This window comes from Sciurus carolinensis, chromosome 13, assembly GCF_902686445.1.
Source record: "Sciurus carolinensis chromosome 13, mSciCar1.2, whole genome shotgun sequence".
Classification (NCBI taxonomy): Eukaryota; Metazoa; Chordata; class Mammalia; order Rodentia; family Sciuridae; genus Sciurus; species Sciurus carolinensis.
In genome coordinates this window covers 22,634,409-22,658,111 of record NC_062225.1, presented here as the reverse complement: position 1 = coordinate 22,658,111, position 23,703 = coordinate 22,634,409, and the positions used below count along the sequence as shown (strand labels likewise).

Here is a 23,703-nt window from a genome sequence, read left to right as displayed (position 1 = left end):
GCATCCATTAATCCTCTTTGTTCTGACTCACAGAGATGAGTAACAGCATGAAAAGAAGGCAGCAGGGTGATGAATGGGAGATCGCAGCCTGAGGAGAGGAGAGAGAATTAGGCATGAGAGATCGGAGCGACCTTGACCAGGGGAAGAAGGAAGGTCAGGTCTCCGCCAAGCCCCAGAGGCAGCGTAGTCACGAGCTGTGGAGTGTGGGTGTTGGTGTGGGCTGGAGAAGGCAGTCCCCTTAGTCTGGAGGAGAAGAGTGGGAGGTTGTTTCGGAAGAAAGAACCTAAGTAAACTCTCTAGCTTCACTTGTACCCCCGTACCCCTCAGTACTGGGGCTTGAACCCAGGGGTGCTCTACCACTGAGCCACATCCCCACCCTATCTATCTATCTACCTACCTACCTACCTACCTACCTAAGTCTCTATCTATCTTATTTATTTTGAGATAGGGTCTTGCTAAGTTACCCAGGGTGGCGTTGAATTTGTGATCCTCTGCCTCAGCCTCTTCTGAGTCTCTGGGAGACTCCAGGCCATCATGCCAAGAGATTCCACTTGCTTTTACTTGACTTAGAAATGATTAATTTTGGAGGTCACACGCCTGGGTGATACATTATGAGTCCTCCACTGGCTTTGCTCTAGATCACACCTCTTGACTTATGAGTTGCAATGGTAATGTTTGTCTAGGTCACTCTTTGGAGACTTGAAGGCCTCTTTTGCCAAAAAGCTCTCTTCCCTTGGGCCTGCAGATGTCCAAGGGATGACTGGAACAGGATGACATGCTTGACCTCGACCTTCATACTCTCCCTCTGTGTTGCCCTAATGGTGGCTCAGGTTCTACTCGGCACTGCACCTAGGCTTGCTGATCATTTGAGACACAGTATGTTCATCTGAAACGATGATATAGGGTTAATTTGACCATGTTGACCATGACCAGAAACACCAGACCATGAGAGGAATGACAAAAGATGACATCTGAGTTCCTGGAAGATCTCCACCCATTTCCAGAAGACATACATTTTCCTCCCATTTATTAGCTCATTATTCCTGTCTTATATCTGTAACCCCTTAACCCCTGGACTTGAGAAACTGATTTGTGAGCAAAACTTGCTCTCCTTCATTCTTTGGCCACTGAATAAAGCCCATCTTTCTCCCCAAGGCTCTCTTTTGGACTCTGGATTTCCATGGATAAGCCTCTGGACCTGGGTTCAGTAATGAGATGACACCTGCATGGACACATGAGGAGACTGAGAGTCAAGATGACTTCCCTCTCCTCCAGAAAGAAATGGCACTTTGCCACTTACCCTGCCCTGAGCCCCGGGCAAATCCTGGAAATCAATCCCAACATTCTTCCTGATTAGCACAGCAAAGGGCTCAATCTCCTTAAGGGAGTTGCTAGCAATCAGACTGGGGTCAGTGCGTGATATAAGGCCTTGGGACCATCTTGGCCATGAACAACAACGAGTCATGGCTGATGTGGGGGGAAGCATTTTAGAAATATAATTGTGTAGGGGATGGATAGGTGAGGGTGGTGCTGCTGCAGAGCATCCAGTGGGAAGCACAGTGAGGACCGAGGCGGAGCAACGCCTGCCTCTTCTCCCTCCTCCTGCACTGGCTGCAGGGGACCAACACTTTCTTTTTTCTTTTTTCTAAAACATAGGCTCCGTTGGTGTGTGGAGTTACTGCCATCCTGGGGCATGTCTGCCTGAGGCCTCTCCTCTTTTCCATCAAGCTGAGCTTCTCAATGCCTAATCGTGGGAGGGCCTAAGCCATGTTAGAAGCAAATTCTTATCTCCTTTTAAAATCAAGTGTTTTTTTTTTTACCCCATAAAAACATTAATTCAAAGATAATCATTCATAGTTTCTATCAAGTTCATTGAAATTAAGATTCTACCAACAAAGTTTCTGTTTTCCTAGGTATTGTCCTGGCTTACAGAGGCCAGGATGAGGACATCTTTTTTTTTCCCCCCTCTGTCAAAAAGAACACAAGACCGTTCTTGGTTGACCCTGTTAGAGGGTGATGAACTGGAGCAGTCAGAACCCATTAGCACTGCCTGGATGAGCTGCTGTTCAATTCAGAAGCATCGATTGAGCCCAGGGACAAGTGCCACCAAAGGTCAATGACTTGCATCCACCCTTTATGCTACAGCTAAAAGCTGAGCTTCTAGCCGCTGTCACAGGGGTGCAGCATTCTGGCTGCTTGGCTCTAGAACCTCTACTGCTTCGTTCCTACAGTCTTCCCTCATCATGAGGCTCCTGGTGGCAGTATGTCCAGATGGGAGTGTGATGTGACCTGCACAGCAGCATCCCTGAGAGCCTTTGAGGAATGCAGAATCTCAGGCCTCACCCGGACTTATCGGATCAGAATCTGCAGTCAGCAAGATCCTCAGGGGATCTGGGGAAGCACCGCGACTGTCCTGGAGGCTAGCCGCCTGGAATCACGGTGTGGCCAGGGCGGTGCTCCCTCCGGTGGGAGGGCCCTCCCTACCTCTTCCAACTTCTGGCCACTCCAGGGGTTCCTTGGCTTGTGGCCGCATCGCTCCAGGCTCTGCCTCCACATATAGCCATCCCCTCTGTATCTGTCTCACCAGGATGCACGGGGAGGGATTTCAGGCTCATACGGAGAATCCAGGATGGTTTTTGCCTGAGATTAATTACATCTGTAAAGGTCAATTTCCTAAGTAAGGTCATTCTCAATGATTCTGGGAGTGAGGACATGGACACATTGTGTGTGTGTGTGGGGGGGGTGGGTATCACAATGTAGCCCATCACAGATCCCCTTGGATTGTCCCCAGATGGTGCTCATCCTCTTCAGCTCTTGCCACCATTTCCCAATTCACCCACACTTGCAGAAAACTGCCAAGCAAGGCCAGCGTTGCTGAGTGCTGCTTCTGTGACAGGCATCATCCTACATGTTTGACATGGATGAACCCATTTGTTTGCAACAGCCCCTGGGGGTAGCCAGAATTACCATCCCTACTTTATCGATGAGGAAACTGAGGCACAGTGAGCTTCGGTGACTTGGGTTCCGTCTCCAGCTGGTGGAGGTGAACCTGGGCTGTAACCCGGGCAGTCTGCCGGAGTCTTCATTCTTCACCGTCAGGTAATAATGCTTTTGAAATTTGAAAGGTTCAAAAGGTTATCCTCCAGACAGGGAGGAGAAGAGGCGGAGGAGAGAAATGACCTAAGAGGCCTTTGTCCCACTTCCCAGGGAGGCGTGGGCACAAAGAGGTCAAGATCCAGGGTGATCAGCTTTCCTGTCCATACCCAGCACTCCCCAGAGGTTGGGTGGCTCCCTGGCTTTTGGCACCTGGAGGATGCAGAGCACATCTCACCCACAGGGGAGTGGCTAGCACCTAGCATGGTGCCTTGCATTTGTGTCAAAGGGGCACATGCTGGGTTAGGAGCTGGCAGGGGACTCTCTCCACCACTTTGCCAAGGGGGGATGCTTGGATCTTCTGAGGGTACAAAGCTAAGTCCTGAGAGAGGGTCCAAGTCAAGGAAACCTGAAAGGTAAGACAGCCCAGCAGTGGGGCCAAAGGGAGATGACACCAGGCCTCCTTCCAAGGTGCCTGGGTGAGCAGCCGGGGGACCACACAACCTGGCTTGAGCCGAGGAGTGCCGTGTGGGTGTTAGAGTGGAGGTGGGGGACAGAGAAATACGTGATGGAACAGGGGCCCGGCTTCACTGGGAAGCCGGCAGTCAAGCTAAGTTCTGAATCCCTGGTGAAGAGGCCACCCAGAAACAGGTGAGACACTTCTCATGAGAGAGGATCTGCCATAGCTGCCGTGTAGAAATGAGGCACATGGTGGTGGAAGGACTTGCCCAGGGTCACACACAGTTGTCCCTCCCCCCACAGCACAAAGTGGGTTCCGGAATGGCAGGCGTATGGCAGGACAGTCCCTAGCATGGTGCCTGGACATAGCAGGCACTTGAAAGTCTATGTAATGATTCTGCCCCAACAGCTCTTTCATTAAAAATCACGTAGATTCATATTTCCCCACAATTGCATTTAATAGATGAAGGCCACCTGGGTGTTCTTCATCAAAGACAGTTGCTAGGTGAGTGATGTGCCTGTCACTCAGTGATCTTGGTCTCTGCAATGCCTTGGCCTAACACATTCCATTTGTTTACTAACCAGTATGTGAGGCCTCTGAAATTTCCTTGAGATGCCCACCCCGCCACCCCTGCTTTTTTCGCATGGTGAGAGGTGGGGTCCTCCTTGCATTTACCCTCCTCATACCCTTCATGTACTGCAGCCTGGGTTTGCAGTCCTTTGCTGCTTTTATTTTTCCCAGATTAAAAGTCTCACCCGGAGTCTTAAATTCCAAGCTTGACTTCTGGAAAAGCCTGCAGCCCAATCCAGGTGTTCTCACCGTGGTGCAGGCAGCGTCGCAGCCAGCATGGCAGGCTCTAGATCACCTGCTGTCTTTGTTCATTTTCTGCTGCTATGAAGAATACCGGAGACCAGGTCATTTATAAAGAACAGAGGTTGATTTAGCTTATAGTCTGGGAGGTCCAAGGGCATGGTGCTGGCATCTGGTGAGGGCCTCGCTGCTGCTCCATAGAGGGCACCGCCTGGCAAGGAAGCACAAGCAAGACAGAACCAGCCAAACTCATCCTTTTGTCTAGAGCCCACTCCCCAGACAACCCATGCAGTGCCCTCGGGCCCAGTCACCTCTCAAAGGTTCTCCCTCTTCATACTGTTACAATGACAATTAAATTTCAACAGGAGGAGGAGGGATCTTTCAAACAATAGGGAATGCCCAGAAGGAAAAGTGGAGCGAACCATTTAAAATGCTAATTCGTCAAAAATCTATCAGTGTATTTAGTACAGAAATCCAGCAGCAGACATAACCTGCCTGACTCTGTCATGCTCAGTCTCGTAGATTCATTGACATTCCCTTGAGAACACTTGATGGGAGAGGCAGCCAAATGCAGGCTTTCTGGTAGGATGGAATTCCGAATTCAGTAGTGGTGTTTTTCTTTTCTTTTTTAATTGTTACCATGTCAATAAAACAGGTGAGGAGTGATTTAATAGTAGCATCCATCATCTGTGGAGTCCTTACTATTTTTCAGGCCCTGTGCAAAGCCTGTGCTTTCATATATTATCCCACATAATCCTCAGGAAGCACTGTTCCTCTCCACATTGCACAAATGAAGAAGTCAAGGTTTAGAAAAAGTAATTTACCCAAGGTCATAACTAAAAAGATGCAAAGCTGGGATTCAATCCTTGACCTTTAATGCCTGGATTCTTGGCCATGATGCTCTATGATAGACCCAATTCCCTGGATCCATAATGTACAAAGATAGTTTTGTACTCCTGTTGAGAATCCAAAACTATTGCAGAAGTCCAAAACTATACTGCCCTCCACAGTTCTTAATTTTGTTTGCTGTCTCTAGTCCCCACTTTGGGGAAATACAGGGCAGAACTGAATGGCAGATCTGGGAGGGTTTAGGGAGAGACTGTGTAGGGGATGGGATGTTGAGCATCTACCATGTGCTAGTCCCTCTGGAGAACATTCTACCCATCGTGTTTTTTATTGGCTCAGTAAATTAGAAATCCAGGTAGTGGATGCATCTCCATTTTGAGCTCGTCTTTTCAGCTTTGGGCTTCTCATGCCCGTCTAGTCTTGCCTTATGACACACTCCTGTTTCACAGAGGAGGAAGAGGGCTCCTCATCAGAATGTGGATGTACACTGAGAGAAAACCTGTTTGAAAGCTGCTCACATCTGTCTGCCTATTGTTCTGAATGTCAGGACACGGTGCTGGGCAGAAGTAGAGATGGACAGCCAGCACACCTTGTCTTCTGACACCATTGCCTGTTCCTCCTGTGTCCCCTTGGCTCCTTGACCCAGGGGATGGCATGCTACCCACTAGGTGAAGCCGATGTCCCTAACTTCTCACCTGGGTTCCTGTACCTCACCAATTCCAAGACACAGTTCCCCCACATTTCAGTGTCTCTGCTATTGGGATGCGCGCTTCAATCAGTGATGACTTATAACTGGCAGTTTTTTCTTTCTTAGTAATAAATAGTGGTATATCAATCAATCAGTGTATCTTAGATTTGAAGAAACATGTTGATGCCAATATTTATTTTTATCCCTCACTGTCAAATCAATTCCTGACTTGATGCCTTTTCCCCCACTTCTGAGACCAGTCTTAAAGGTCTTCCTTGTGCTCGCCTGTGTGACTCACTCACCTGCATTGTGCAGCTGACTTGAGCCACAGAGATTCGATAGCCCTAATCGTTATAATGACATTGATCCCTCCACCTCTGTCTTATCAGTAGTTTTACAGCTTCTCGAGAAGTTGTGAATTGGAAGATCATATTTTAAGATTTGTGGGTTCACTTTTTATTTCCTTGAATCTGATATTAATAGCCCAATAACTCCATCTTCTCGAAGTGAGTTTGGTTGAACTTTATTGAGTTTACTTTAGAAGAAGTACCCATTTTCTAATTTGGACGTGGGAGTGGGCTAGCTTCCTTGATAGTAGCCTTTTCATGTCTCTGATGTTAGTTGGGCTAATCAATGAGGTGATTACTGTGGCTGTGTTGATGCAGAAATTTCCTGGAGGCATTAAAAGTCACCACTAATTATATGTGTACTACACTTCATTCCCAGAAAACATGTGACTTCCTGATCATCTTTTGCTAGAAACTTTTTTTTGAACCCAGGGTTCAATGGCTTTACTATTGAGATACATCCCCATCCCTTTTTAGATTTTTAAATTCTAGATAGGTCTTGCTAAGTTGCCCGGGCTGGCGTCAAACTTTTTGATTCTCCTTCCTCAGCTTCCCGATGATAGGTGTGGGCCACCATGCCTACCTTAGAAGCTGTTTTCCCTGAAAGTCATATTTAAGGGTCTTAATTTCCCCTTTTCTGAGAATTAAGTAAAGTAAAAATGATTAGAAATGTCTTGAGAAAAGACACTTCAGAGGAAAATAAACCATCTGGAAAACTCAAAAGAATCACCTCTTACATTTTGCTACAGCAAACAGAAGAAAAATGTCAGAAAATTATTTGGTGTATTTAATATAGTCAAAAAATGCATGTGTCATAGAGAGGAAATAGAATAAGACAAAAAGTTCTGAGGTAAAGATAAAGTAAGCAAAGTACTCAAAGAGATAAAATATTAAATATCAGAATTAAAATCCATATTAATTTTGCTAAATTAAAATCATTGAAGTGGAGCAAACTATCAGAAGGCAAGGAAAATGTCCTTAATACTAGTGAGAGGAAAAGTGACAAATTTAGAGGACAGAGATTCAACACACAGATAATTGATGATCCTGAAGGAGACACTAGAATAAGTGGAATGGAAGCAATAATCACAGTTAATAGAGGACTATCTTGAGCCAGAGTAAAGATGTGACTATGTTCTCTAGGTTAGATTACCTGCTATAACAACAACCTCAGAAATGCCAGTCAGGTGCTCAGTGGACTACTTACCACTGAGTGACTGCATTGTCCCCCAGGGTGGGGAGTGTCCCCTGGATCCTCTGCATCCAGCTGGAGGCAAGAACTTAGAGAATGTGTGGAGAAGGTACCCCCTCTCTTAATCGCTATGTTAGTCAGCTTTCTGTTACTGTAATAAATGTCCAAGATATATCAACTAAAAAAAAAAAGGTTTATTTTGACTCACAGTTTTGGAGGTTTCAGTTCAGGATCAATTGGTCCCATTAATTTTGGCCTGTGGTGGCAGAGTACCTCATAGCAGGAATGCATGGCGGAGGGGGCTCACTTGCCTCATGGCTGAGTGCAAAACAGAAGAAGAGATAAGCACCCCATAACCCCCTTCAAGGGCACATCCTCAATGTCCTAAAACCTCAACTAGCCCCTCCTCTTCAAAGTTCCACCACCACCCAATAGCACCAAACTGAGGATCGAATCTTAACACATGAACCTTTGGGGGACATTCGAGATTCAAACTACAGCAACGGCCTAGGTCACAGGCAGTGCCCATTACTTCTGCGTCCTTTCCATGGGTTTACGTTCCATAGGGCCCTATGCAAAGAGAAGGGGGCTAGGAAGTATGGGTGTCTAGGTTGAAGAGGAAGTGGGTTTGGGGAGCACATGGCATTGTCTCTGACACACGAACATGCAAATACACATTCAAAAATATACAGAAGTTGGAGTAGCTCTTTCCTGAATGTCTCCATGGTAAAAATCTAAACCCTACAGCACCATGAGAAAGGAGTAAAGTCAACAACATACATCCTATTTTTGCCATCTTATTTCTGACATGACTGCTTCAGCCTCACTGATCAGGCTTCTGGAATGTTCCATGTGGATGTTCTGGAGGCCAGCAGTTCCCCACAGGAGCCACTAGGCCTCCCACTGTAATGTATTCCCTCCAGCTCCTACCTTCTTCTCTGCCTGGAGGCACTAACTCTCTTCCTCCTCAGTTCCCAAAAGCCAAGTCCCAAATCTCACTTGAGGTGTGTTGTGAATTTTCACTTTCCCCAGTCTGGAGAGGGGAGGGATGGTGTCTCATTCCCCTCCAATCTCAGATGCCAGGTCTTCTTATTTTAGGCACAATTTTTTCTTGTGCCTAATTGGTGACCCGCCACCCCCCACCCCCCATGCAAATACCTCTAAGTACTAATAAAGCAAAACCAACAAAACAACCTGGACCCTGATGTGCTAAAAGAGCACTTAGTTCCATCTCTTGTGACCCAGAGGATTTGGTTTGTTCTACTAGAACACAGGACACATCGTCCAAGAGCTGTTCCTGGGTCTCTTGGCTGGGAGTGGGGCTGTGGGACAAGGGTAGTCCTGCCACATGGTCATAGGTTACACTTCACTTTCCTATCGAAGAACAAATGGTCTCAGACTGGACCAAATAGAAGATTCACTGTTTTACATTTGAACTTGATGGAGTGGAAACTTTTGAAGATGTAGCTTCATTGGTTTAAGGTACAGTCTTGCCTGAAAGCAAAAGATGTCAAGGTGACTGCTTAAAAGTATCTGTGACTGGATTCCCAGACAGCCTGAGGTGTGGAACAGTGAACCAGAGTGCGAGTCAGCTCCATTAGACTGCCTTTTTGATGAGCTTTTATCTGCATAGTCTCCAGGTTTGGCTGACCTTTCCACTGGGGGTCTGGGCCCAGCCACCCTGCTAATTCAGCAATGCCTCTGCATCACCGGGGCTTCCCAGATGCCCCTTCTTTCCCCTTCATGAAGGCAGGAGGTCCACACGGTTTTGTCTCCGGTGGCAGAGGCTCTGACCAGGGTTAAAGCCCAGTGCTGGAGCCTTGAGGTTGGGAACCACCTAGCCACCTCCCCCACCCTTCCCTGAAGCACTTTCTACACCTCCCCCATCAAGGACTGTAATGACATCAGGTACAACCTCACGAATGGGATCTGAGTTGGAATAAGTTATACTCCATGTATGTGTACCCATTTTACACTATTTCAATAGTGCCATCTGCATTCATAGTTCAGCTGCGAAAGAAATAAACAAATTGGGGCTGTTTGGTTCCCTAAAAAAAAAAACAAACAAAAAAAAAACACTTTACTGTCATGTATATCTAAAAAGAACAAATTAAAAAAAAAAAAAAGAATTTAGGGGCTGAGGTTGTGGCTCGAGTACTTGCCTGGCATGTGTGAGGTACTGGGTTTGATTCTCAGCACCACATATAAATAAATAAATAAATAAAGGTCCATCAACAACTAAAAAAATAAAAAAATAAGAATAAATTTAAAAAAGAATGTAACAATCATATTGGAAAAAAAAAAAAAAAAAGCATTGTAATGAGCTCCCTATGGGCTGCCCATCCCATCGTGGGCCCTTGGAGAGCAGGGACTGTGAGTTATACCCCCTGTATCCCTAGCAGGTTTTTATGGAAAGGATTGTCTTTGATTCCAGTTCAGGCAGGTCTCAGAGGTGAGTGCTGCCTATATTGCACTGACCCACCAGAGGAACCCTCGTTACCTACAAGCTCAGCCCAGCTTGTCAGAATGGGTACCAGAGGTGCCCGCTTCCTCCTTGCTTGCCTTCTATTCTCTGTTTTCTTCTGAACAGAGCTGGGAACAGCTCAGCTCTAAGCCCATGTGCCAGAAGCAGGAACCGGAATCATCCTTTCTGGTGCTGGCCAAGTCCTTGAGGCTTCTGCCAGGAATAAGAAGCCTGGGCTTTGGGCCGTGGCCATTGCAGATTTTCATTTCCCACCTTCCTACATCCTGTCATCCGCTCATCCCTCTGAAGAAGGGGAGGAAAGAGGCTCTGGGGTTAGATGATTTCAAACCCAGGCCCTTACCATTGCTATGGCCTGGATCAAGTCACTTGGTTTCCTGGAGCCTCGATTTTCCCACCTGAAAAACCAGGATGCTGGTCCTTCAATACAGGACTGGGAGAAGGGCTCAGCTCTGGGCATTCATAGCTTCTGTTGATTGAATGAGGTCTTTCTGCAAGATCTGAAACAGGACCTTAGCTTTCATAAGTGTGGACTCAAAGTTTCCAGGGTCTCGTCTCAAGAAGCTTTGAACAGAATGTATTTCAGAACAATCCTGACATTCATTTTAGTGCCCTGTATTGTGCTGACCTTGATAGTTGGCTGCATATCTGCATACATGTACATATGTAAATATTATGTTTTATTTGTATTCATGAATTACAAACATGGCTGTGGTCTCCAGCAGGCAGGGACCGAGCCTCATTTCTTTCAGACCTCTTCCTTCTCCTGTTCAATTCCAGCTCTTCCTTACTCCCAGGCACCACAGGTACTCCACAAATAGATGTGCTGTGTGAGAGGGAGTGGATCTGAGTCCGAGTGTGGAAGAAGGAGGTCTGGGTCCACTCCTCACAACAGAGCCATTCCTGGCTAACAGGAGAAAGTAAAAAACCTGCCTACTGACCACTAGGCTGAAGGTCCTTTGAGGAAGGGTTTTAAAATTCACTGGCCTTCTCTGAGAAATTAGGCCTAGGGATGGCCACCAATAAGTACTTCTGGGATAGTCGGAGGTTAAAGGATTTTTCCGGCTGATGGGGTTTACTTTGCTGCCTCTCTCCTTCCACCTTTTCTTCTTTTAAATTACTTTTGTCCTGCCAGATACTGTGGTGTACACCTGTAACCCCAGAAACTGGGGAGACTGAGACAGGAGGATCATGAGTTCAAAGCCAGCCTCAGCAAAAGTGAGGCACTAAGCAACTCAGTGAGACCCTGACTCTAAATAAAATACAAAATAGGACTGGGGATGTGGTTCAGTGGTCGAGTGCCCCTGAGTTCAATCCATGGTACCCACCCCCTGCAACTGCTTTTGTCCTGAATGATCACAGTGATTAATATCCAGTGTGAAAATTTGAAAAAATTCAGAAGAGTGTGAAAAGAAGATGATAAGCATCCCCCATGATCCCGCCACATACGCCTGAGCTTCTTTATCTGAACATACCAGGCAGGGTGTGGTCCAGCCCCTTGTTCAACTGCCTCCATTTATTCTGCCAAACAGCAGCGGTATAGCCATGAAGGCCTTCTGTCCCATTTGGGGGATCTCATTCATGGATCGGTGAGTTTGGGTTCTGACTCTGAGCCTTAAGCTTGCTGAAAATGCTGTGCTGTCCTCCTGGGAGCTCGACTATGGCACTGGGGCTGGGCTTTCAGAGGTTGGCAGTGCCAAGGGTGGTTGTGCCTTTGGTAGTGGTAGGCAGCCAGGGATGCCAGCTTGTGGTGACTCTCTCCTTTGGGCTTCGGGTGCCAAGCCATAGAACTGTCTGTCCTTGTCTGGAGACCCACAGCCTGGGAAGTGGCAGGAGAGCCACCCATCACTCCTTGGGATGCACGGAGCTGAAGCAGATTTTAGCAAAAAGGCAACATGGGCGTCTCTGATTCCCCCATAGACCTCCTGCTCTCTTTACAGCCACAGGAGCAGTCCACAGAAATGTGATTTCATACCTCAGTGGGTGCACATACTGGGCCGTAGTGGGGGAGGGAAGAAAATGCTCTGTGACAGGAAGCCTGTGTCATGCCCCACCCCCAGCTGCCCTACTGTCAGGGTGGGTCCAAGGACGGTCTTGCTGAGGAGGTGTGAGGATGTGAACTGGTGGCTCCGAGAGGGAGCTCCAGGGCTCCCATGTGCAGAGTGGAGGGTCCGGAGTGGGGCAGGTGCCGGAGGGAAGAGGTAGGAGGGGCAGAGGAGGGGGCGAGGCTGAACTCGGGAGAGCCAGGAGGATTGTGTGCATCAGCGTGCTACGTGATGTTACCTTCCTGTCTCCACATCCAGCACTGCCCTGAGTTGGACTTGTTAGTTGCGCACAGTTGCTGGGGTGCTGCTTCAAAACAGAAGAGCATAGTGGCTGGAGGGGTGCGGCCAATGGGCTCTATATCAAATGAGTGCTGTGCCTAGGAGGAAGTGGTGTAGGCACCAGGGTGCCCGCCATGCCTGCCTGTTAACACCTGCACTGTACCCTAAACCGGTGGCTTAGAGTTGTGTCTCCCACACTGTACTATGAGCTCCCCTCTGGCCTTTCTTGCCTTGAGGACCCCAGAGCCTGGCCCCTGCTGCTTTGTTAAGCTGAACTCACTTCCCAGTGTCCCATGAGTTGCATTTGTTTGAGTTCAACTGATATTTATTCAGCACCTACCTGGCACCAGGCCCCATGACAACACAACATGGGGACAGAGCAATGCCTGAGACACAGGCCCTGCCTGCTAGGAGCTCAGGGTAATGGATAGTTGCTGTCCACCTGCAAGTGGAATGAACAAGGTTAGTAACAGTAGTGTGACAGCCAAGGGAGGCCAGACTGGGGACAGGCTCCAGGACAGAGGACACAGCAGCCTAGCTGAAGGAGCGGGGAGATGAAAGTGTGCTCCTGGCAGACACCAATGCTGACAAAGAATCTGCCTGCCCCAGGGTCCTGTGAGTCACCCCTGGAGCATGATAGGCAGGGAGGGGGAGGCAGTGCTGCCCATAGGGTGTCGGGACAGAGCTGGTACCTCATCTTGCAGGTGGCCATCCTTAAGCAGATGGGGTGGAGGGTGGTGGGCAGAGAGAGAAAAGTGTAGCTCCCTGGTTGGGGGTTGATGAGTTTGAATTTTTAACATGGACCATACATTTGGTTTGAAAAGGAAATTCAGAATTAAAATGTTATATTCAGAAAAGGTGAAAAGAATAGCTGTCGTGTTTGTAATAGAATCTGACTTTGACAAGGTTTGGGTTGGAGGTTCAAGAATTTAAGAAAAGGGGGGAGGTCACAAGAATATTGCCCCTGGTGAAGGAGGTGGGGTTTTAGCAGGGCAGTGGCGGGTATGGACCAGATATGCAATTGTAGACCAGTGATTCTGGCCACTGATTGGATGTTGGACTGGAAAGAGGCAAGACCACGGGCCAGAGCCTGTTGAAAGGATGGAGAGAGATGGAGGTGTCAGGTCTTTCTCTTCCTTTCCCTCAGCAAACTTGCTAATCTGGTGCCTGTCCTGGCCCACGGCCACCTGATTCTGCAGTCAGATTTGACCATTTTGTTGCCACAAAATAACGGCTTGCAGATGATGCGTTTGCCTCCGAAACCTCTCAGGGCTGTCTTCATTTTAATTGGGATAACAGCCTAATCCAAAGAATGGGGCTCCCATAGAGGTGAACATCAGTGAGAGCTGAATACCAGTGGAGACTGGGATGGGAATTATTTTGTTCATCTGGGGGACAGATGTCTGCTTTCTTACATGAATGAAACACATCACTTCTGGGGACAAAGGGCTAATTCTATTATTGCACATAAGAAATAGCGCAGACCCTGACAAATCAAATCTTAGCCCGTTGTAGGCACAGGACAGCCTCAGACCTCCATGCCAGAGGCTGCTGGGAAAGTGGGGAGCAGGTGCTTGGGGTAAGACAACTTGCCTGGACTGGTCCTTCGGGAGGGCAGTGGGGGTGTTCCAGTAACCCCAGGCTGAGTTGTCCTGGAAGGGAGGACTACTCTCATTTTGGTGGACACTGGAAAGATGTAGCGTGAAGGGGCTGTGACTCTGTTCTAGATAGAAATAAAAACACTGGAAGGAGGACACCAGCTGGCACTGGACATGCGGAGCAACGAGCCTAGTTTTGAAAGCAGCTACCAGTGCCCTAACTAGAAGGTGCACATCTGGACTGCACTAAGCGACCTCCAGGCACTGAAACTCAGAGCCCTAGGACCCCTGGCCGAGTGGAGAACAGGCTGTACCTCAGTGGCATGCCACTATCCTGGGCTCCCACAGACGCTCACACCTACCAGGTCCATCCTCCTTGTCTCTCATTGGTGGGTCAGGTGTCTCTGAATGGTTATATCTGGGACAGCATCAGGTTAAAGGATGGAGCTGAACTGAGCCAGAGCCATGGGCAGGGGCCCAAGGCGGGCAGTCAGGGATGCTGCCAGCCTTGGGTGAGACGGTCCCAGAGGTCTCACCAGGGCTCTCAAGTGAAAATGGAAAACTGTCACCTGTGGGTTTTACTTTGTTTTGGTAGCTCTAGGGATTGAACCCAGGGGCTCTCTACTACTGAGTTTCACCCCAGTCCTTTTTTATTTTGAGACAGGATCTTGCTAAGTCGCCATGCTGGACTTAAACTTTGTGATCCTCCTGCCTTAGCCTCCCAAGTAGTTTGGGGTACAAGGTCCTGCACTGTGGGTTTTAAATATATAAATTTTGATGATTAATTTTTTGAAGAACTCAATCCCCAGGATTTTTGGAGTAGTAACTTGCTCATTGTTGTTAGATATTAACCACTTTACACTTCCTCTTTCAGGAGTACTTTAGAACTTATTACCCAGGTATCAGCTGGGTGCCTTTCCTCCCCTGGAATTCTGGGTGAAGGTGGTCTGAGCCCACCATTTCATGGCCTGTATGGGTTTCAGGCCCTTCCACTTTCCTGGGTATAATATTTTTCAGACTATTTCTGTCCCTTGACTACTTCCAAAAATCACTCACACCACCATCTGTTGGGAAAGTGTTGTGGGGGGTCACAGGAAGGGGTCTTATCCCTTCCAGCCCAGGCGCTTCTATAGGGGCCGCCACAGCGTGCTCCCTGACCATGCAGAGCAGCCTCCTTGTTCTGAGACCTTGCTGGCCAGCACGCAGCGAAGGGTTTTGCCAGTTCCCCTCTTTATAATTTGATCCCCATTGTAAAATACTAGTGTTCTCTTTTCATAGACATAATTTGCTTTTAAAATAAAATTAATTTCAAGTTCATTTTGAAGAGTTTCTCAGCAGTCCATAAAATAAATTGGGTTGCGTCACGGTGGTAAGATGAGACCCTGATGTTTGCTGTATTTGTGTTTTCCAGTTTCCACTTGGATGTCTGAGGTTGTGTAGATGTGGTTGGCACCCCAGAGAGTGGAGCAGGGGGCGAAGACCCAGCACTGAGAGGAGAAAGCCTTGGAGAGGCCTGGGCCAGCTTCCCGGTAAGTAGCCAGTGGCTTTTGGAGGTGATACCACTTTAGAGGGGGGTCCATAGGACGAGCATGAGCCTCCAGATGCTCAGGCTGTTGCCCTGAACTTCCCTATCTTGCTGACCCAACAGCTACTATAGAATCTGCAGGACCTTTGAGGTTGCTGGTTGCTAGCCACCCCCATCCCGTCTTTAGCAAGGGCAGGAGCCCCCTCTGTAGCACCTGGTGGGCACTTGGACTCTAGGAGAGAGAGCCCCTCACAAGGGAGCTGCCCCATCTTCCCAACAGTGAGCTGCTCCTGCTGTTAGAAAGCTCTTTCTCAGCCCCCTGTCATATCTGCCTTTTAGTAGCAAACCCTGGGCTTCCTAATTTTGGCCCCCTGAGACTTGAGGAAATCAGCCAATTCTCTGTCCCACAGGGTGGTGCGACAGATATTTGGGGACAATATGATAGAGTGGAGAATGAGGATCTGGGGCCAGAAATGGTCCTGAGTAAATCCAGGACTTCTGTAACTGAGTTTCTTTATCCAAAAAAAACTGGGACAATAATATCTCCCTCATTGAGTGGTCCCGGGATGAGAACAAATCACGAATAGAAGCTGCCTTGTGCTATTACATCACCAACTGGCTCTCTTATAATTCAGTTCAGTTGAAGGGTTATATGTCTGAGTTAAAGGGCTGCAGATCAACTACCACAAGTTAATGGTCACGGTCACCAACAAGACTGCCCCTACTTCAGACACCAGTCGCAAGTGGGATCACAAGGCCACCTGCACTTCTGACTGACTTGATTATAAGTTTGGGGGTTCCCACAACCCTTCTTCAGGTCCAGTGATTCACTGGAATGATTCTGAGAACCCACGTTGCTGCGCTGGTAATCGTAGTGCTAGCATGAAAGAGCTAAGTCAGGAACAGCTGAGCGAGACCCAGGGTTGGGTGGAGGAGGGCACACGGAGCTCCCGTGCCCTCTCCTTGGGGAAGCTTTCCAGGTTTCTCCCAGAACATCAGTGTGTTTACCAAGCCAGGGTCCAGAGATTTTTGATTTTTTAACCAGGGCCTTCATTACAGAGGCCTGGTTGATCGAATCACTTGCCCTTTGATGGAACTCCTCTCCAGCCCACTCCTTCCTGGGAGTGTGTGGTGGCAGGGAAGCTCCAACCCGCTAATCATTTGCTTGGTCTTTCCAGAGTCGTCAGATCCTCCCTTGAAACTATCTGAGGGCCCTGGGTGAGTCACCCCATTAGCATCAACTCAGGTTTGGGTAAAAGGTGCTCATTATGAATAATAAAAGAGACTTCTGCCATCTCTTGGACATTTGAAAACTTCCAAGGGTTTTGAAGTTCTGTGCCAGGACTTGGGGACAAAGACCAGATACTTCTCTTTCTTCCATCACAGTTGGCCCAACAAACGCTGGCCTCCGCTTACTTCAGCATCTGGCTTTGCCTCTTCCTTGTGAGCTCCAGGTTGACATGTTCCCATTATCTGGTCAGAAAACTAGGTATTCTCTTTGATCTTTTCCTGGATGTTTGTTCTTCCTTTTTGTTAACATTGCTTAAGACTGAATTGGTTCTTTGTGCTAAAACCACATAATTACAGTTATTTAATGTGCACCTGTTTAGAGTTGAATCACAAGCCACTTATTACTCAAGTTCTTAAAGCTAAGATGATTCTAGCCCCTAAATGACACCAAATAAGAGCAAAGAGTTGATAACACTTGCTACAGGCCAGGCCCCATTTATAGTATTTCATATACAATAACTCTGCTGAGCTTTACAACCACCTTTTGGGGTAATTATTACAATCCCCATTTTATATATTGGGAAACTGAGGCACATAACAATTAGGTTAACTAGCCTAAGATCACATAGGTAATAAGTAGCACAGCTGAGATTTGAACCCAGAGCTCGTTCCTGAGTCTATGCCTTTAACCACTAAGCAATATTTTGATCACCTCCACAGCATTGTGGGAAGGGAAGAGGGAGCACAAAAGGATGCCACTGGTTCATAAAGCCAAAGGGCTTTCCCAGGTGGCCATTGCTATGGCAATGGAGTCAGGGCATCCACATCCTATGCCACCCCCATGGGCCCACCTCTGGAACAGCCCCGTGGGGTGGAACTCCAAGAAGCAGGGGTGGAACTCCAAGAAAGGGAGGTGGCCAAGGACATGGTGGCTCCTCTCCCTTAGGCCCAGACTTCTTTGTTCCTCATGTTCAGGGAGCTGGGAACTGCCTCACAGTTTTCACAGAGCTGTTCCTGGAAAGGGGAGAGGGATGATAGCTCCTCTGGGACAGTGCTAGGAAGCCTCAGTACCAGGCAGAGCTGGCTCAAAATATTCCAGTCCTGGAGAAGCTGAGGGTTCCGGTTCTGGAGCTGGCGGGCCTGGAGGCCTAGGCAACACAGGGAGCTCACTGCCCCATGATCACATCCAGGGCACTCACTGGAGGGTTGCTTGCTACCTTTTTTTTTTTTTTTTTTTTTAAACATTTAAGATTCAGATCTTTGAAAGTGCCAAAGAGAATTATTTGCCACGATGAGTCACTAAGCAGAGAGGTGGTGGAGTCAAGCCAGGTAATGCCTGTGGAAGAATTCTGGTCTGCACTGCTGCCTGCCCAGGACAATCTGGTGGTGGCTGCACATCAATATGGCTCCAATACAGTCCTGCTGTGTTTGACCTTGCAGCTTTTTCTTACCCCCAAGCTCCAGACTGGGTGGGAACATGATAGAGGTAAAGTATTCTTTACCTCTTTACCTCGTGGGGAACTTTACCATTGAGTACATCCCCAGTCCTATTTATTTTTTATTTTGAGACAGTATCACTAAGTTGCTTAGAGCCTCACTAAGTTGCTGAGGCTGTATACTCAAACTTTTGATCCCCCTGCCTCAGCCTTTTAAGAAACTGGGATTACAGGTGTGTGCCACTGTGCCTGATGAGGTGAAGTATTCTTAAGCAGCCCTGTGCACGTAGACCTTGATCCACCAGGACACTATCAGTTGCTCAGGTATGTTCTTTGCAGATGGTTCTATTTTGGCATCTGACTTGAGTGACAGGCCATGGCGAAAGCAGGGAAGTTCCTTTCTCTAGAGAACAGAAAACCCTGATCCTCTATCCTACTGCCTTTTCTTTTCCTTTTTTTTTTTTTTTTGTAGCAGGGATTGAACCCAGGGATGCTTAACCACTGAGCCACTTTCCCAGACGACATTTTAATTTTGAGATGGGGGTCTCACTAAGTTGCTGAGGCTGGCTTTGAACTTGTGATCTTCCTGCCTCAGCCTCCAGAGAAACTGGGACTATGGGCCTTTTTACACAGATCTTTCTGTCTACAACTTGGATATACTATATAGTGTCCTATAGTGTCAACCATATAGTTTCAGAGCTGGAAGGGAGCCCCAGGGGTCATTCTCTCCACACCCTCATTTAAAGATGGACAAAGTGAGACCCAGAGAGGGAGATGATTTGCCCAAGTCCATGTAGCTATTGAGTGACAGAACTGGAGCAAAATTACAGGCCTCTGACTTCTGGTCCAGAAACATCCCTGACAGGCCCAGTTGCTCCTTGTCCGTTGGGTTTAAATGTTACTAAGTGCAACCTGTAGTTGTTCTAGTAACCTGCCATATCTGTTTCAAAATCTTTCTTTAGAGATATTTTTTGACTGCCACGCCCAACAGATTCCTTCCACCACCGCAGTCCCTCACCCCTCTCCTGTTGTCAAATATCTCATTGGCAGAACTGGTAAAGGTGGTGCTGACGGGGGGAGGTGAGAGGGCTTTCCTGGGGAGATGACTAATTAGTGAAAGAGATAAGATGAGAGGTCACACGGTTTGAGAGCCTTGCAGAAGCGAGTCATGAAACCATATGGAGCACGGCTGCTGTCCAAGGGCAAGGTGGTGGGTTGAGTAGTCTGGACAGCTATGGGAAGTGACACATGGCATGAGTTTAGAAACATGAGGTTTTATGCCATCTCTGTCAGGCTTGCTATAAATGCCAGCACCTGGGGTGGATGTCACATTACATGTTACAATAGCCATTAACATATAGCCTATAATATTTTACCCCTGCTGCTTATTAGAATTACCCAGGGAGTTTTTAAAAATCCTGATGTCCAGGTCACACCCAAGACTAATTATATTAGAATCTCTGGCATCAGTACTTTTTAAAGGTCCCCTGATGGTTCCAATATGCTGAGAACCACAGCTCCAGGCAAGGGCTCAGGTCATCTCACCAACCAACCCTTGAAGGACTCTACCCATTTGCTTTCCCTTGAACTTGCTATTCGCCTTTCACTAAAGGAAGCATGCAAACACGATACCAAAACACCTGGGTGTTCTAGGTTGACGGGATGGGCTCCCACTTGTTCTCCCTAGGCTTACTGTAGCATCCTCCTCCACCCACTTCTCCTGGAGACACTGCAGGGGATGAGGGTAAGAGACCTGGCAGACGATGGAAGAAGAGGCCACAGGCAGCTCAGGGCAAGAATATGCCCTACTGACCATCAGCAAGGCTTCCTTTGTAATGAGCTGCTGGCTGGAATGAAGGTTAAGGCTGGGTCACACAGGACTGCTGAAGCAAGGCTGGAGGTCAAAAGCAGAGCAGAACTTGGGAGGCCAGGAGATTCTCCCAAAGAAGACAGCCCTCCATCTCCACAAGGGGGAAAAGCGAGGGAGTGTCAGGTTATGGGTGAGAACCTAGGATTGCAATCCCAGTTCATGTTCTTTGTAGCTCACACATATGTTCAAAAACTATGGTTCAGTCAAGATGCGTGCCTTCTGCTGAGAAGGGACTCAGGCATCAGGCAGAAGGCTAACGCACTGCGTGTTAGAGGGGCCTGACCCAGACTTAAGGGCCAGCAGAGCTGACACAGAGGGAGACCCCTTAACCAAAGTCCCACAGCTGGGAAGTGAAGGCTGGACCTGCAGCCTTATTCCTCAGAAGGGCTCCATTACAGCAATAAAAGGCCTGTCCTAGTTCTTCATTCATGCATTTAAAAAATCATGCTTGAGTAGATAAAATACATTGGTTGCCCTAGTCCTCACTTCAGGGATCTGGCCTCAGTATGTGGGACTCTGGACACAACATGGCTCCCTTCAAACAGTACTTATTCTTTTTTTCTCAATATATGCTTAGTGGGATTTGGGAGAGAATAAATTTTCCTTTAATAAAAATTACATGCCTCTTTTCAACTTGGAAAGATCTGATTCTGCAGTAAGACACATTTTACTAAAACAGGTTCACCCATGATTCCTTTCCAGGAGGGAGAGCACTCCACAAAGCGTTTCCCATATTTTAGTGTTCTTTTGTAAACTTCCCCACCATAATTTTTGAGGAGGCTTCTAAAAAGGATTTGCATTTATTTATTTCGTGTGTTGCTTTGGATCTAACTCAGGGCCTCCCACATACTACGCAAATGCCCTACCACTGAGCTACACCCCTAGCACCATAAGAGGCTTACATTTTATCTAAATTACTGAGTCCCAGAAAATAACTTCTACTACGTGATATGCAGCAAAGAAATGCTCAAAAAGATTTGCAGGTCTTGTTTCCACTGGGAACTATCTACTTCAACCCCAGTGTAACCAGTTAAGCTGGATCCGTGTTTTCAGTCCGTGCAATGATGCATTAGTGCCCCCTAACCATCGGCACTCACGGGAGGGTCTCGCCGTCTAATAGGCGCAGCCGCGCGTGCACCCCACCACAACTAGCTGCATCCCACTGCGAATCCCACAAACCCAACCCTCTGCCTTCCGGAGCATGTGTCCCAGTTGGGAGCATTAACCTGATGCTTACCTTCTCCTTTTCCTGCAGGGTTCCAGGAGCAGATCGCAGCCCCAGCAGGAAAATGAGTGAAGAGACGGTCCCCGAGGCCACCTCCCCGCCGCCCCCACAGGGGCCGCATTACTTTGACCGCTTCTCTGAGGAAGACCCTGAGTACATGCGCCTTCGCAACCGTGCGGCCGACCTGCGGCAGGACTTCAACCTCATGGAGCAGAAGAAGCGCGTCACCATGATCCTGCAGAGTCCTGTGAGTGCAGTCTGACCCAGTCGGTCAGAGAGATGGAAAAGGAGGCCGGAAAGGGAGGGTGGGTTGATTCTCCAGGGGACCCTAAAGATCAGTCACTCCACTTTGGTGCCCAAGGTTGTAGCAATTTAGGCCCGCCAGCAAGAGGAATCTTGTCCCATGTGTATTTGATTCTCTACGTGATCGCTGGTATTTGACATAAGCTGAGTGTTTACAGGTAGTTTGGCTCGGAAAGTGGGAGACAGACAGGAGCCCCGCCCCAGTTTCCTGCGACCGACCCTTCTGAGCTTCAGTGTCCAGTTTTCTTTTCCCTCTCTACTGAGAACTTTAACAGTGAACAGACAAACCCACATAGGCTGGTGGCCAGCAGGGGGCACCACTGGGAAGGCTCGGTGCGACCTTATAGAACACGTGAAAGAACTTACTGTGGGGCTAAGGCTTGAATGCATAGGGCAGGGGAAAAGAGGACCTGGAAGCCCAGGAGGTGGGCAGAGTGGGAGACTCAAAAAGGCACAAGGGTATGGTACAGGAGCAGAGGAGGGGAGGCCTAGTCGGGATGGCTCCGGGTCTCTGCAGACAGGTGCCTGCCTGGCACCACCATAGAATTTATCCTTGAGGCAGGTGGTGATTGAGAAGGACAGCTGGTCTGATGGATGACTGAAGCCGTAGGTGTTGGGTGGGGGGGAGAGCAGTGTAGAGGGAGGCAGGGAGGCGTCTGGGGAAGTAGAACTTGGGGCTCCTTAGGGATCAGCACATGACACTGAGTGTTGGGAAGCTCAGGATGGAGTGGAATCTCCAGGTACTTGGTGGGATGGGTTCAGAAGGGTGCACCCAGCTCTTCCTCAGCTCCCCCTGGGTTTCAGGGAGCCAGGGCACCTATGTGGGCTGTGTGTGACCCTGGTGGGGGGAGAACAGTAGATGCTCACACCCCACTGATGAGCATGGAAAGAATGAACCTGAGGTCTTAGCAGCATCGTGGGGGAGCCTGAAGGAAGATAGCAGGTGCTAAAAGCACTGGGTGAGGAGTCCCTGGGAGGAGCCCCAGCGTGTGATGAGGGTTGGCAGAGTCAGCACCAGACCTGGTTTCGGGCCTCCTGCAGGAGATGGAGGCTGGAGGAATTCTGCTTCTTTCTGTGATTTTGTACGACTGCCAGTGTCAGGTGTTTCCTGCTGCCACCTGGTGGGCAAGATACCAAGTTTATGGCCTTGGTCTATGAGAAGCTAGGCTTAGGGTAGTGTATCAGAAGTGGAAGTGACCTCAGAGGTCATCGGATCCTTTGGCCCTTCCTTCTATTTCTTTTTTATTAAGTACATGAGGAAACTGAGGCCCAGAAGAGCCATAGGTATAGCTAATGGAAATCAGGATCACTGTCCTCAGGGCAAAGAGAACACAGGGTTCATTCCCAGCATCTCCTTGGTGCTCCCCACACAGCAATCCAGAGAGATTTCTGAGGGCCTGGAATTGCTCCTGGGACCCAGGAATCCCAAGCTTGATCTTTACTTGACTGACCTGGGGCTGGGAGTGGGTACTTGACAGAGCTCATCATTCAGCACCTGGGGTCAAGGACCCTCAGTCTCATATGTGAGAGACTTTGGGGGAACCAGCACCTTGCGGCCTGCTTCAGTCTTTCAGGGAGGAGCTGGAAGGCCTCATCCAGGAGCAGATGAAGAAGGGGAACAACTCCTCCAACATCTGGGCCCTACGGCAGATCGCGGACTTCATGGCCAGCACCTCCCATGCAGTCTTCCCAACATCTTCCATGAGTACGTGGGTGTCTGGGGAGCTGCCAGGAGCAGAGGAGGAGGGGTGTGATGGGGAAGAGAGGAAGAAGCAGTAAGAAGCAGCTTGGTTGCCAGGCGACAGCACCAGTGTGCAGTTGCATTAGCAGGCCTGGGGGAGATCAGCATAGCCACGGAGGTGCCTGGCTCTGCTTTTGATAATGCTGCAAATTAAAGACTCACAGAATTATTCCTGATGACAGAAATGGGCGTGGTGGGGGTAACTTCAGGGGATGAGAGGCAGCCATCGAAGCCATTGTCTCGTGCTGTATGTGACAGGCCACCTGAACCTGATAGATTAACCAGAGGAGCCAGGGCTAAGCATGAAGCCAACTTCCTGAGCTATGAAGCTCTGACCATGACCTTTAAAATCCAAACATCGAAAAGGCTCAATATGATTAATATAGGAGGGTGATTGAAAGATTATTGTACCAGGGACTGAACCTAGGAGCACTTAATCACTGAGCAACATCCCCAGCTCTTTTTTGTATTTTATTTAGAGACAGGGTCTTGCTGAATTGCTTATGGCCTTGCTAAGTTGCTGAGGCTGGCTT

At 48.4% G+C, this 23,703-nt stretch overlaps 1 protein-coding gene across 1 annotated transcript in view; it reads left to right on the top strand.

Annotated features, from left to right (window-relative positions):
* The window catches only part of Add2 (adducin 2), a 111,744-nt gene that overhangs the window by 46,418 nt on the left and 41,623 nt on the right, over positions 1–23,703 (top strand). Inside the window, exons 2-4 of the mRNA XM_047523100.1 lie at positions 15,252–15,369; positions 21,157–21,373; positions 22,996–23,134. Coding sequence (XP_047379056.1) covers positions 21,191–21,373; positions 22,996–23,134 — 322 coding nt within the window. The 5' untranslated portion in view covers positions 15,252–15,369; positions 21,157–21,190. The remainder of the gene's footprint in view (positions 1–15,251; positions 15,370–21,156; positions 21,374–22,995; positions 23,135–23,703) is intronic.